This window comes from Trachemys scripta, chromosome 4, assembly GCF_013100865.1.
Source record: "Trachemys scripta elegans isolate TJP31775 chromosome 4, CAS_Tse_1.0, whole genome shotgun sequence".
Lineage (NCBI taxonomy): Eukaryota > Metazoa > Chordata > Testudines > Emydidae > Trachemys > Trachemys scripta.
This window is the reverse complement of record NC_048301.1, coordinates 7,127,959-7,143,835: the sequence shown is the minus strand read 5'-3', so window position 1 is coordinate 7,143,835 and position 15,877 is coordinate 7,127,959. Positions and strand designations below refer to the sequence as shown.

At 50.7% G+C, this 15,877-nt stretch overlaps 1 protein-coding gene across 2 annotated transcripts in view; it reads right to left on the bottom strand.

The window, feature by feature from the left end:
- ATL1 (atlastin GTPase 1) overlaps nucleotides 1-13,412 on the bottom strand; it is a 48,399-nt gene extending 34,987 nt beyond the window's left edge. For both annotated transcript variants that reach the window (XM_034768885.1, XM_034768886.1), the window contains exon 1: nucleotides 13,298-13,412. In XM_034768885.1, the coding sequence (XP_034624776.1) occupies nucleotides 13,298-13,331 (34 nt within the window). In that variant the 5' untranslated portion in view covers nucleotides 13,332-13,412. The remainder of the gene's footprint in view (nucleotides 1-13,297) is intronic.
- Nucleotides 13,413-15,877: the final 2,465 nt, after the last annotated feature.

The following is a 15,877-nucleotide window of genomic DNA, read 5'->3' as shown; positions in this document are numbered from 1 at the left end:
TCCCCAATCGCTCTGCCGTCGACTGTGGAACTCCACCGCAGCAAGAGGCGGAAGCGGAGTCGACGGGGGAGCGGCAGCGGTCGACTCGCCGCCATCCTCACAGCCAGGTAAATCGATCTAAGATACGCCGACTTCAGCTACGCTATTCGCGTAGCTGAAGTTGCGTATCTTAGGTTGACACCCCCAGCCTCCCCCCACAGTGTAGACCTAGCCAAACACTCTCCGGAGTGGGGCTAATTTACTCCAGGCCCTGTCACACCAGAGGGGGAAATGCTAAGCCCAGTGACGGAGGAGGTGCCTTGCCACAGAATCTGCAGCTCAGACAACTGACTGACCTTGTCAGTAACTGGCCCAGAGTTACAAATTGTGGGACCCCAAGCTGACGAGGCATGAGCTGCCTCCCCTTCCAGTCCTGGGGGTACTGGGTGACAAATTTCCCCCTGTCCAATCCTACCGCTGGAATAGGGATTGGGCCCAAAGTATCTCCTCCTCCCTTAAGTCCAACTGCTAGAAGGAGGGTGGTGAATAGCTTCCTTCCTTTGTGGAAATTCCCACTGAAAATTGCAGCTTGTTGCTATGGGTTTCATACGGCAGCTAGGTCCTGGAACAAAGAAACAGTGTATAACTGGGCTATGGGTCTTGGTTTCCAGTAGAAACCAGCAGAGTCCAGATGAAGCATTCTAAACAGGGATTTCCTCTAGGGTCCCCTGATCCAGGAGCTGTGAACGGGGAAGATCAGTCGGTCACTTGCCGCCTTCTCCTTCTCCCTAGCACCAGGTGTCAGAGTGATTCTCCAGCCCATGTGGATACTTCAGCAGTGCCAGCCCAAACAGCATGGTTGGTATTTCAGGAAACACTTAGGGAAGTGTGCAGAGCTTTTCTTTGCATATCTTCTGAACAGCAGGGACAACGTACAGTTTCTACTAAGGTGTGAAGAACTGCGTGGGTTGATTTTCCATTGTTCTGTAGATATGAGTACAGCAAGGACATTATATCAGGTGCTTCTCTGTGCAAATTTCAGCTGTAACACACTGTTCCTATCACCTAAAAGATAAAACTGTAAGTACTTCCTTGTTTATTGTGAACTCTAGAGAACTCCCTTCACCTGTTCGCTGAAGGATACTGGTTATTTACTGGATCGGTGAGTCAAATGTTATTTTGTAGGCTGGTTTTGTGTGGCTAGAAATCACACAATTTTTAACCAGTTTCCAAGACCTCATAGATCAACCAACACAAAATTCATTTCTGGCAGTAACAGAAACAGAAAGGAAAGAGAGCTGAGTTTCCCTAATGGCACTTTTGTTTTTGCTGCTGTTCAAGCTAAACTCTTCTCTCTGTGCTATGGGTCAGCCTCGCGCTGGCCACCCTTGCAACTGCGTCACTTGTCAAGCTGTTCATTAGTCAACTGCCAGGACTTACTTCCCCTTTCTTGTTAATAGTCTAATTACCGTTGATGTGACTAAAACAAGCTTCTCCAAAGCAAGGTGGTAGTCAGGCCTGATTTCTCAGAGGGTCACTTAATATGGGAAGATGAAGGAGATGAGACTTAAGCAGAGTCATATTTATGATGTCCTCTGAGAGATGCAGCCTGCAAGCAAGATATCTGGTTCACCTAATCAGCCCATAGAATTATTGTAAAGCTAAGGGAAAAAATAAGATCCATTTTCAGTTGTGTTAGGAACGTCTACAAACTAAAATAAACTAAAATGCAACATGCTCCATATTGCTCCGAAATGCTGACACACAGCTGCAAATGCGGTGTCTGCAGCCGAGAAAACTAGATAAATTGCGTATCGCTGTGGCAAAAGCTTGGCATATGCATGCAGCTATGAGAGATCATATTATAGAAATGGGTCTTTGGAAAGCAGTCAAACATAATCAATCCAGCATTGTTTGTTTCTTTGGAAAGAGCCTCTCCCTGCAGCCCTTACTGACGGGAACAGTCTCAGTAGAGATCGGTCCTGTGAGTAAAGGTTCCAAGGTCAGGCTCTTAGAAAACCAATTTGTGCATGTCTGCTCTGCAAGCGCTACTCACATGCGTGCTTGCCTGCATGACTACGCCCTTCCTTACAGAAGTAAGAGTTTGCAGGACTGGGCCTTCTGCCTTTGGAACCTAATTAGCAAAATTTGAGGTCGGCCCATGGATTGAACCATGCAAATAAGCAAAAGTGTGGGGGAAACCTTTAGTGAACCACTTCATCAGTCTCTCTTTATCCCTCTGAACTCAAACATGAAACTACTGCATCATGCTGCTCATCGGGCAGGGTCTTTCACAGGACTAGTTTGAATCCTGCCCAGTTCAGTAGCGATGACGGTTCGGAGTCCTCTTTGAAACTGTCTTTATCCAGACTGTCTACATTGCGAAATCACCACCGTGTGACTAAGAATGGCCTCACCAGACAGGCCTAAAACTGAATGGTCACGGGGAGCAAAATTAAACTCTTCCCCCTAGGTGTGATCCCTCTAAGAGCCTTCTGGAGAGGACTTCAGGCTCTAGGACAGGGAGTCTGGCCTTTGCAAACGACATTAACCAAGGGAACTTACTCAAACTTGGCATATCCCCATTTTAACCGCACGTGTTTTACTCAGCCCTGCTGCTGCTGCCGGTGTTCTACTCACTCTGCTCCTGCTGAACTAACACAAAACAAGCCAACCAGTCAGCTGCTGTAATGTGAGACCTTGGAAGAGGCAGCTTCATTCTGAGTGTATGGCAGAGCTGAGTGGTAGCAGAAATCTCATGTCCTGTTCCTCGAAGGATGCTTGCCCAGAATCCTGCATTTTAGCAGCCTGGTTGGAAGTTTAAGCAAAATGGTGAAAATGAAGCATAATGTGGGGGGAGGAGGGAGAGAAAGGGATTTTCTAGCATAATGGAGTGTATTGATCCTGCTCCAAGTGTTGAGTAGATGAAGGACCACAGCGGCATCCCTTATGTTCAGGGGTTGTCAGGGGTGTGTGATCTGGACAGCTCAGGTGCTCAGTTCCCTCAGGGAGGAGGATGCGGTGAGGTGGTCGTGAAAGTCGGAAAGGACTGGCTGGTAAACCTCTTTTTCACAGTCTCAAGCTTTGGTTGCACAAAGCCTTCCTGCTTGGTTTTCATTCCACATCCTGGTTGAAGGAGGCCTTCAGAGTTTTGTTTAAACCCCTGAGGGTGGGTCTGACAAGGTGGCTTGCCCTCTGGGCTGGAGAGCATGGGCTGAGGCCAACCCTGATTAAAGATGAGCCCCACCTTAGTGGGATCAGGAAATTCTCTATAAAGGGCAGCCGGTGGCTGTAGAAAGTGGGAGACTGCTCACAAAAATGGAGGCCTACAGACCGATTGCTCTTACATCCTGTCTGGGTAAAATCATGGCAAGAATGGTGAGTGAATGATTGGTTGCCTGTTTGAAAACAATGGCATTCTAGGTGCAGAGTGATTTCAGGAGAGGAAGATGCACCATCGGCTGTATTGTTAAACTGGAAACTGAAATACAAAGAAGTATGAGACACAAAGATTTTGTGATAGCTGTCTTTCTAGATATTGAAAAAGCATATGACATGCCATGGAGGGAAACCTTATTGTACAAAGTAGGTAAAATATGGATAAGGGGAAGAATGTATGGATGGATTAGAGAATTTTGGAGTACAAGGACCATATAAGATGGGAAAATTATGCCAAATATATATAGTATTAAAAACGGCACACTTCAGGGAAGTGTTATCAGCCCAACCTTCTTTAACATTATGATAAATGATCTCCAAAACAAATAAGTGGTGGGTAAGTGCCACTCTGTTGGCAGGTGATTGTGGTCTGTGGATTAGGAACAGGAATATTGAGGTGGCAAAAGAGAACCGAGAAAGCATTACGAGTGACTTCAGACTGGGGAAATGACGAGGGTTTCAAGTTCTCCATTACTAAAATCAAAAGAATTGACCTTTACAAAAGGGAACATAGGCACTGACTCCTTGGGTGCTGGAGCACCCATAGGGAAAAAATGGTGGGTGCTGAGCACCCACTGGCAGCCGCGCTATCAGCGCCTCCCCCACCCCCGCCAGTGCCTCCCACCCACCAGGGCCAGCTGAGCCCCCAAATATAAGGAGAGAACACACACACCCTCAGCAGGAATGATGCTAACACCCTTCATAGCCCAGAACGGGGCTACCATAGAGACTCAGGCAAGAGGAACTGACTGGCCGCCCTGCCAGATCGAGCAAACTATGTGCAACACTCCACCTGACCAAAGGGGGCGCTGTCGTATCAACACGCCAGCCCACAACAACCTATAGCACACAATTCTAGAACTCTGCATGCCGTTCGAGTTAAAATGTGCATGCAGATGTTGAACGATCAGGAAAAGCTAAACAAAGTCAAAACTTCGAGTCATGGCAAAATTAGTAATGGATGGGAAGCCACTTGTCTGAGTGTGGATTTGGATTTATTTTACAAACTTACGTGTAAAAAGGAGACCACAGCTATAAACAATGACGTGTACCAGCATATAGATGAAAAGTGAAGTCATTTTTGTCAAATATATACAGACGGGTCCAAAAAAGAAAAAAAATAGGAAGAGTAGGGACAGCATAGTGTCTACCAAAATTAGGAATGAGCACATCTAAAAGAATATCACGACAGCAGAACTAGTAGCAACAATTAAACTGAATCTAGGCTGGATCACCAGCCATGCTGGCCATTTTTTCAGGCTCACTACCAGAACTTATGGCAATAAAAAAGGGTGTCTCTGTATGTAAAAGTGATTGAATCAATGAAATTACATTTCGAATAACAGAGTTAGTACAGATGGGGATACAAGTAGCATTAGCCTGGATCCCAGCACATACCAGGATAACAGGGAACGAACTGGCAGACAAAGCAACTAAAAGCTCTATGAGAAATGGAAGGATTGACACAGGACTACCCTCGAGTAAACAAGAACCCCAACACCTAGTACAGAAAAATTTAAAGGAAGAATGGCAAAAAAATTGGATCAGTGAAAAAAAGAGGAAGAAGATTTAACACAGGATGGCTTGTCCTTCCTGAGTTCCAAAAGGTGTGGTTACATAGTCACTTGGCATTCAGCGTGCTGGTGCACGAATCCCGTCCCTGAGCCTCGCTCAACCATTCGTGGCCACCATATTTGCCTGTTTCACCAGACACTGCTTAGATGCCAAAAACGGATGTGCGATGGTTTAACATCTGTGAACCTACACAATCTAGCCTCTGTCGATATTAACTGCCATTGTTCAGCCTGTGTGGCTCAGACACTGGGAACGCACATTCTGTGACACAACAGAACCCTGATAGTATTTGAAACCACAGTAGGAAGTTGTGGAATATTCTACTCAAGCAATACCCATGACTAGGTACACATTGCCCATCTCATTTTAGAGATGTGTATGGTGCCAATGGTGATGTCTTTAAAGTCTTGTCGCCGGAAAGTGCTACTCTGGCGCAGAAAAGCAGATCTCCCTCCTAGGAGGCAGTGAGAGGGCTCGGCCACTTGTTAACGGGCACGAGCTAGACTACTTTTCAGCAATCTCTCAAAACCAATTTCAGAAATCAGCATTGGTCTTGGCTCTGAAAGGGTCGTGGCCTCTCCCGTATCTTGTTTCAAAATAAGAGTCAATGCCAGTGGTTACCACTTACAAGACAGAAAGAGAGGACTTTATTAGCACCCACTGCTATCCAAGGAACCCCACTGAAACAGAGAGCTAATACAGGAGGGGCACCTAAGCCAAGCATGGTAGTGGGTAGTGTCTTGTTGAGGTGCAAATGCTGGGGATACTAATTGGAATCCATGTCTCAGCTTCAGTAGTGGATTAATGTGGGCCCATGCTCAGGGGCCCCAGCCAATTTTGGGGGCCCAAGGAGCGCCGGAACTGTGGCCCCACACCCTGCTCCTACTTTTTCCCCTGGGGCCCTGCCTCCTGGCCAGGCTGGAAACTGAAGCTGGGCCCGTGCTGCCCAGGAAGCTCAAGTCACTGTGGGAAGCCCTGGACCCTCTACCTAAATACATTTAGGTGTGCCCCTACAATTGAAATCCACATCCAACAATCACAGCTCTACAAAGACTGTCTCCTGCCCAGTAATTTCCCGGCAGGCCCTAGGTCTTCTCCCTCTCTCAGCAAACCTCCATAGTCCTTTGTTTTTAATTGATTTTTTTACCTTTCTGTTGTTACAATACCCTCCCACCTGCTGAAGATAAACCAGATCTCTTGGTAAATGTGCCAGGAAATTCCATGAGGTGGCACGAAAGGCCATTATGCCATTTTAAGTAAATATGTACTTGTAAAAAACAACGAAGAGTCCTGTTGCACCTTATAAACTAACAGATGTATTGGAGCATAAGCTTTCGTGGGTGAATACTCAGACGCATGTTGTTTTTTACAGATCCAGACTAACACGGCTACCCCTCTGATATGTATTTGTAATGGTTGTTTTGTTTGAAAATATATTTTACCGGTTTGAGAGATCTTAATGTACTCTCTGGAGTCATTACTCAGTTGGGGAAATTTGTGATTAGCTACTTTATTACTGCTACACCAACGCCTCTATGAAATGCATGCATTTCTCAAGCATGCTATACTAGGCTAAGAACGGCCATGTCTTTTTTAAAAGGAGTATGTGCAGCAAGGATTTCCAAAAGGAAATAGCACGGGGCTAACTCCTCCCTCACAGGGGAGACGCCCACAAAGCGAGCAAGAAGCTCTGTGGGAATTCCCACAGCCGTTTTCGAGGCTCGGCCAGCCCCACGGAGCGGGGGGCGCGGGGCAGCACCCTGCACCACAAGAGACCAGATCCTCAGACAATTGCCACAGCTCGAGCTGGAGCTGGAAGAGTTTTCACCAGCTGCCCCAATCTCTCCAGATCCAAGTGGCTCTTGAAAGTGAATCAATGGACCTCCAGCGCCTCTGCCCTGCTGCTTCCCAGCGGTCTGCCACGCTACCACTGGCTGACTCGCCCCACAGCTGTGGAAGGGCCCAGGACTATTAATGCTGCCACTGATACTGTGGGCTCAGCAGAGGATGACACAGTAGAATGGAGCTGCTTCCATGTGCCCCTCCCACCTCCCTGCTCCAAATCATGCAGAGAGCAAGGGGAGGCACTTCTATGGGTCAGGGGATGATGCCATGAATTCCAGCTCCCCACCCCCACCACTGGGCCAATCCAATGGCCCTAGGACCCTTCCAATAGAAGCAGAGGTTCTGATCTAGCCCTTGGTTATTTTTAATGTCATCAAATTCTGGTTGAATTCTTGGCCAAATGTTCCTGCCCCAACACGCACCGCTGGAGCTGCACAGTAATAACAACAACAAAGCGCAAGAACCAGCCTTGTCAAGAGTGCATGCTAACTCTGAGTGCCCGACATTAGAGGTGTTGCCAACTCTTGCAGTTTTACTGTGACTCTCGTGGTGGTGGGGTATACAAACCCCACTCTGGGCCTGAAGGAGTTAAAAGGCAAGTAGCCCTGCCTCGCCGGGCTTGCCCAGCATGCTCCAGCTGGAGGGGCTGGTTCAAAGGAGCTCAGAAGCCCAGGCTACAGGTGAGACAGACCTTCCCTGGAAAGCCTGGCAGAAGGTGGAGCCTGAGAGTGGACCACAGAGCAGGTAAGGCCCCCAGGCAGAGCCTTCTCCACACACACATCCCACTTCCCCTTTCGGGTGGAGAAAGTTCTGTGGCGGGGCCCTGCTCACTTGGACTTCTTTGTTACGGCATTGACTGCCTGGGTTATAGGGGCCACACCCCAAACTGAAGGAGCACATAGTAAGAAATAGCCCAGGGCAGTGGACTTAAGACTCTCTAAAGGGAGGGCCCTGCTGGTGTTGCTTCCCACAGGTCCTTGGATGGGACCCAGTGGAGATGGAGGATCTGGGGGTTCCCCTACCATGTCCCCTTTAATGGCAAAGGCCCTGATGTGGGTGGAAGCCAAAACAGTCCTGGCCTAAGGCGGGATAAGAAAGGCCCTCTCTACCGCTCTGACAGAGAGACAAGGGGCTGGAGGTCAGGTGCCCACCAAGCGCCCATTTGCAATATTTGGTGTTTTTCTTAAAGCTGTTGCTGCTGGAATCGAGAGATTACCTGTGAATCTCAGCTTTCTTTGTGCATGGGGTGTGGGGGGAAAGTAGGTTTCTATCCATCATTGTTGCAGGGAAATGCTTGAACATGTGACCTGAATGCTCCCCTAAAGGGTCAGAAGCCAGAAGGTGAAGAAAAAGAACTCAATATTTATTATTTTGGCTTAAAAGATCATAAAACTTTTTAAAGGTGATTTTTGAAAGCTTGGGTCAGCATTTGAGACACCTTGAAGGGGACTAATTTTCAGTGGGTGGGTGTGCTCAACACTTTCTGAAAATCAAACCCTGTTAAGTATCAGAGGGGTAGCCGTGTTAGTCTGGATCTGTAAAAAGCCACAAAGAGTCCTGTGGCACCTTATAGACTAACAGATGTATTGGAGCACGCATCTGATGAAGTGGGTATTCACCCACAAAAGCTTATGCTCCAATATGTCTGTTAGTCTATAAGGTGCCACAGGACTCTCTGTCACTTTATACAGACCCTGTTAAGGGCTCTCAAAATCACAAGTCCATGTCCATTTTGAAAATCTTGGCCATGAAGCCTGAACCTGCTTGTCCCTTTCATAGTTATAAACACTGAATTATTTCAATGTGGGCCTTTCTTATTCCAGTGGACCACAATATAAAGCAGGCAGAACTGAATCTTTTATATATGTTCCAATCTGTGGTTTTATTTATTTATTTATTTATTTAATGAGTGCCTTATAAGCCTCTACCAGCAGAGATTTCTAATGACTTTACCCTAGTGGCAGGCAGCATTGCTGAACATATGCAAATGAAAACTACAAAAGATTTCAAAAGAAGGATGTGTAACCTCTGTAACACTCAAATCAAGCTTGCTGAGTTTTACAGAACCAATTAGGGCTCAGACTAGAAGTCCTTATTTAGGCACAACCAGGGACTGTATTCTGTTACTTAAAGAAAAAATCTGTAAGCTATTTATATATACAGCACTTTCTTAAGAGTGAAATTCACCCTATAGCAAACAGCAATTTTGAGGTCTATCCACCACTTAACACTATATGCTCAAGCGACCCATAGGCTTTGTTCTGGCCCTCTGCCCATGGTAAATTTCACCCTTAGTGAAAGCATTTTGTTGAGATGTGTGGTCAGGGGTACATGTGTTACAGGAAGCCAGCTTTGATAGCAAACGAGAGGCAATTCTTTTGGGTTCCGCAGAATTGTTTTCCTAAAATTGTTCTTTAATCTCTTAAATGAACAGATTTTTACCAAGAGACAAGAAGGGAAGGGTTATACCAAGCAGTTAGCTGGGGAATTATCAGTCATGACAAAGAGGAGATAACTAGAACAAAGTTTGTGCTATTTAAAAATCAGGTTCTTTTTTTTTTTAGTACATCTAAGCACATTTTAAACACAGCCAGAAGCTTTCAGCAGAGCTCCAGTCTTCTGCCTTGGCAGCTGGGCTAAAGAAACTAGCACTGGAGAAGCCATTACAAAGAGTGATATGACTACACAATATTGCAGCCACTCACACAGTCAAAGAACATCACGGGGGCGGGGGACAGGTCACAGTTTTTATTGCTTAAATGTACATTTTTATTTCAGGGACCTTCTTCTAATAAAAAGCACCAGCATTTAACACTCTACGTTATGCCGGCAATATCCGCATGCAAGGCCGAGTGTGCGCGAAATCATAGTCTAGGAATATACCAACCTCTGTGGGTCTCTTAGGCTGTGATTTTGATCTGTCGCTGTAATGCAGCAAAAGATGACTGATCTAGGGTGACCAGACGTCCCAATTTTTTAGGGACAGTCTCGATACTTGGGGCTTTTTCTTATATAGGCTTATTAGCCCCCCACCTTCTGTCCCGATTTTTCACACTTGCTGTCTGGTCACCATAGACTGATCCAACAACAAAGATCCCTTTAGATTCATAAATGGTCCTGGGTACTTTCCAACTTCTGAGACCCCAGCTAAGGCCTTGATTCTGCAAAATGCTTGAGCATGAGCCTAAATCACATTTACTTCAATGGAGCTTATGAACGTGCTCACAGTTCAGCACGTATTTAATGGATTTTCTGGATTGAGGCTTTTCTTAAGAATCTGATATATTATTTAACTGTATTTAATTCTGTCCATTCCGTTGAATGTTTTTTTCACTCCATTGCCATCAGCGAAAAGAACATATGGAAATAACGTATCTTTTTGTGCAATCAAAACCCCCCACGCCCAGCCAGAGCCCTCACCCCCCGGCACCCCAACCCTCTGCCCCAGCCCTGAGCCGCTCCCACACTCCGAACCTCTCGGCCCCACCCTTGCCACACATCACCTCCATATTGGTGCACATAACAAAATTCATTCCGCACATGGATGTCAAATATTAGTGGGAACATTGGTAGAATGAGGGTCCCGATACCTACCCTGAAACTAGAGTTAAACCAATGATTGATTTGATGGACTTTGCCCGTTTTTGTCCCCAAGCTGTCTGCAAACCAGATGACTAAATCCTCCATTTGTATACATTATTCAAATGGAAACCAGTTTCTTCAGCAAATAATTCCCGAGCTTATAGTTCACTGGAATGGGAAATATAATCTGTCTCTCTAACCAATACAGCACTGCTCACCCAGCTGTGCCCCAGAGGAACTTGCCAAAGATCAGACGCCACTAGCACTGAGTAGCTTTCAGGTAGGTGAGAAGTTCTGTTCTCCAGCAGCATTAAACAATGGCAAGGTAACTCCTCAGTGAAAATCCTGAAGACATCGCTCTGGAGGTGAACAAACAGTGCTCAGTCATGAGCCCAGCTACACAAGGAAGGAACGGGGTGTTAGGAGGCGTCTCCTTTACTCTCCTGTGCAGGGTCCTGAATGGCCAACCCTTGCTTGAGGGGGAAAGCAGCAGGTGCTAGCTATTCCTCCTCCAGCACAGGGGGGCTTGACTCTGCCCCACCAATGCACTCAGCCATCAGCTGAACCAGCATTGCGGGAGAGAGGGGGGAAGGAAGCTGCTCTCAGCAAAGGGTATTCTGCCCCCCTTGGACCCAGTCAGCAGCAGTCACTAAATGATTTCCCTCCCGGATCACAGTTCAGTCTCGGCCCCGTTCCCGTGGCAGGGCAGCTAGACTGGAAAGTGCCAATCCAACTCTAATGATCAATCTCCAGATTTTCTGATACCACAGAGACAGCTGCAGTCCCCAGCAGGGTGAAAACTCTCCCTTGCTAAGTGCCCTAGAGCTGTAAAAATCCGCATGGGAAGAATCTCTCAAATGCCATGAGAAAGCACAGGGCACACGCCCCCTGCCTTCTTCACAGCCTGTAGGACCAGATGGAAGATGGGGATTCTTGTCCTACAGGATGTGAAGAGGGCAGGGGGAGATGAGGTGACGTTCCCAGGCAGCAGAGGGATTGAGGGAAAGTGCTGGGTCTTATCACAACCCAGAAGCAGCTGGAAAGGGTTCCCTGAGCATGATCCGGTGACCCCCTGCCTAAAAAGAGAGAAGGGGGAGACTACCATGGAGAAGGCTGGACCAAGGGTGAGTCTCGGGAGGATTAAATAAAGCTCACAGATTCTCTCTAGACTGGCCTGGTAACTGGTGTCCCATGCTGAGAACAAGCCCTGTTGGTTAAGGCAGACTGAGAAGAGGAGAGCCCAGAGAACCAGCCTTTCTGTAAAACTGGCCAGAGAGGAGAAGCGATTCCTCAGCATGTGCCCCTCTGTAAAGAGGGATGACAGTGCATTAAAATGGTGTGGCATTAGTGCCTATTGAAAGGTGCAGGACTGCCAGCCTGGCTAGGGTGCTTCTATCCATCCCCAGAACAGCTGGAGCATCAAGGCCAGGCTCCCAACCCTGACCCCAAACAGGGCCTTGTCTTTGGGCTACAGGGACCACGCCAAGAGATCAGGGAGCTCAGTATTCACATCTAATTATTTGCCTCTCAGCTGAGAGTGCCATGCCATCCAAGGGGCTAGCTAGGACCAGGTGGGTGGCTCTGTGACCCGGCCACCCGGAACTGTACTGAGATCACCGGAGTCTTTTCACAGAGGCCACTGAACACCTGTCAGTTGGGAACAGCTTCCGGCCACTGGCCACCAGATCGAAATAGATGACCTAGATCCGAAAGGTGCCCCTCACCAACCTTCACGCTCCACATACGGACACTCCCCTCTGCACACAGATCTCCATACCCCGCAGAAGGGAGAGTCAGCCCCCTCCACAACACCATCCTACAACCCCCTGGGCACCCTCCGGGAAGGGATGGAGGCTGGGAGGGAGTTAAAGAAACAGCCTCTGACCCCAGGGAGATTCCCCCAAAACTGTAGGCCCTGGAACCTATTCTGCAGCGGGGTGGGGCTTCCCCAGATCACAGGGATTCCTCCACCCCAGCCCCCTGGCACAGGACGGGAGGAGCTGGACCCTAGAGAGGGAAAACCCCATAGCAGCCTCTTTGCACCTACCACTTGCACCAGCCCCGCACCTGAGGGATACATCAATCTGCAGTTTCCTTTGCAGGCAGCTGAGTTAGGGAGATCCCCATTGCAGAGGCTGGGGAAGCGTGGCAGGAAGACGAAAGGCCTGATTTCGGGAGGGGCTGGGCACCAGCAGCGCCCATTGACTTGAGCTGGAGGGGCGGGTGCCTGCTCAGCATTTCTGCAAATCAGGCGGGAGGGTCAGAAATGCACCCCTGTGCGAAGGCCAGTGCACCAGGGACACCTGCCAACCAGAGCTGATGGGGGGATGTGAGCAGGGCCAGCAAGACGAAGGCAGCCCCCAGTGACCTGCCCCAGAGCACAGAAGGGCAGAGCTAGGGTGACAGCTCCAGCCCCTCTCAAACCACCTACCCCCACCCCCCTTCTCCGCCAGGCAGGAGCCGGGGAGGAAAGAAGGGCCAGGTGGGTGGCTCTGTGACCCGGCTCCTGGAGCAGGCGGGGGCGACAGCAGAGCGGGAGGGGGCAGGAGTGTAAGGGGACCCCCCCCCAGCAAAGCCCCCTTGTGCCTTCACTGCGCACGCAGCCCCCTCGCCGCAGCCCGGCCTGAGCGCCGGGGAACAAAGCCGAGCCCTGCCCGCCGCGCCTCCCCCGCAGCCGGCCCCGGCTCCCCGCGGCCAGCGCGCGGTTCCCCGGCCAGGGCGACCCCCGGGGGCGGATGGAGCCTGCGCCCGGCCGCGCCAGCCCCGGGTGCTGTCCAAATGCTGGCGGGGCGGGGCCCGGCCGGGGATCGGGGCAGCGCCGGCCCCGGCCGCTCGGGCTGAGCCGCCCCCCTGCACCCCCCGCCCGGCCGCCGCCTACCCCAGCTGTTCCTCTCCGCGCGGCTCCTGGCCATGGCTCCGGCTGCTGCCCTCGGGAGGCTCCGGGCGGGCGGGCTGCGGCGCCGCGTCTGAGCGAGCGGCAGGAGGCGGCGCGGGGCGGGAGCGCGGGGACTGAGCGCCGGCTCCGCGCAGCGCGCACACCCCGGGCACACCCCCTGCACCCTCACTGCACCCTACTGCACGCCCCGAGCACATCCCCTGCACACCTACTGCAACACCCCCTACACACACTCTGCACACCCTCTACACATACACTGCACACCCCCTGCACCCTCGCTGCACACCCCAAGCACATCCACTGCACACCCCGAGCACATCCATTGCACACACACTGCAACACCCCCTACACGCACACTGCACACCCCCTGCACCCTCACTGCACACCCCGAGCACATCCATTGCACACCCACTGCAACACCCCCTACACACATGCTGCACGCCCCCTGCACACCCCGAGCACATCCACTGCACACCCACTGCAACACCCCTACACACACACTGCACACCCCCTACACACACACTGCACACCCCCTGCACACCCACTGCAACACCCCCTACACACACACTGCACACCCGAGCACATCCACTGCACACCCACTGCAACGCCCCCTACACACACACTGCACACCCCCTACACACACACTGCACACCCACTGCAACACCCCCTACACACACACTGCACACCCGAGCACATCCACTGCACATCCACTGCAACACCCCCTACACACACACTGCACACCCCCTACACACACACTGCACACCCCCTGCACACCCCGAGCACATCCACTGCACACCCAATGCAACACCCCCTACACACACACCGCACACCCCCTACACACACACTGCACACCCCCTGCACCCTCACTGCACACCCCGAGCACATCCCCTGCACACCCACTGCACATCCCCTGCACACCCCGAGCACAGCCACTGCACACACACTGCAACACCCCATACACACCCCCTGCACCCCGAGCACATCCACTGTACACACACTGCAACACCCCGAGCACGTCCACTGCACACACACTGCAACACCCCCTGCACACCTGCTGCACACCCCGTGCACAGCCACTGCATACACACACTGCACACCCCGGCACAACCACTGCACACCCTGGGCACAACCACTGCGCACACACCACAACACCCCCTACACACACACTGCACACCCTGGGCACACACACTGCATCCACATACTGCACACCACAACACACAAACATTCACTGTATACCCTGGGTACACCTTGTACAGTGCTCATTGCACACCCTGAGCACATACACTGCACATACCACACATAGCCATTCACACCCACTGCACACGCCGGGACACACCCCACTAGCATGCACACACGCCACACACCCTGCACACCCTGGGACACACCCACTGCACACATCAACACCCATTGCACCCACACCCTACACACATGCTGCACATACCAGGACACACCCAGCGCCACTCACACTCTGCATAGCCCAGGACACACACATTGCACACACCAACACCTACTGCACCCACACACTACACACCCCAACACACACACCTCCACTGCACATCCCAGGAAACACCCATTGCACACACCAACATCCACTGCATACCCCTCCAGTGCACATGCCCACTACACAATCTAGCACACACACATTCACATCACACCCCACAACATACCTAGCACTGCACATACCTCAACTCACCACAACACACTGCGCGCACACACACTGTGCACACACTGCACAGCCCAGACACACTTGGCAATGCACACACACACACTCATACACCTCCTATGCATACACCAACATACCCAAATTGCACACCCTGGGATACACGCGCTGCACACACACCGGTACACCCCCTGCACACCCCATGCAGAACAAACACCCACTGCATCCATACACTGCACACCCCAACACACACACATTCACTGCACACCCCAGGACACACCGAGCGCTGCACACACTGCAACATACTGCACACAAACACTGCACACCCTGAAACACATCCAGTTCCACACACGACAACACACTGCATACTCCTCCAGTCACACACCCACTGCACCCATACACCGTAACATACACTGTGCACCCCAGAACACAACTAGTGCTGCACACACTGCAACATGCTGCGCACACACACAGAGCACACATCGCACACACCTCTAGTGCAAACACCACTGCACATCCCTCCAGTGCACAAACCCACTGCACCTAGGGCCACACCCTTACTGCATGCCCAGAGCCACACATAACACACACACACTGCACACCCCATGACACACCCATCATTGCATGCACACCACACCTACACACAGCACACACCAACACACACACATGCTCTGCACACACCCCGAGACACATCCAGCACTGCGTGTACACACACACACCCTGCATGCACTCAGACACACCCAGCACAGCACACACAATGAACACTGCATACACCTGGAGACNGCTTCTGGGTGCGGAGCTCACTCACCCCTGGAATTTGATCCCACCAAAAAGCCATCTGAACCTCAAGGAGACATATAAGATGCATCTCTCCTGCCAGGTTTTCCAGTAACAGCAGGCGC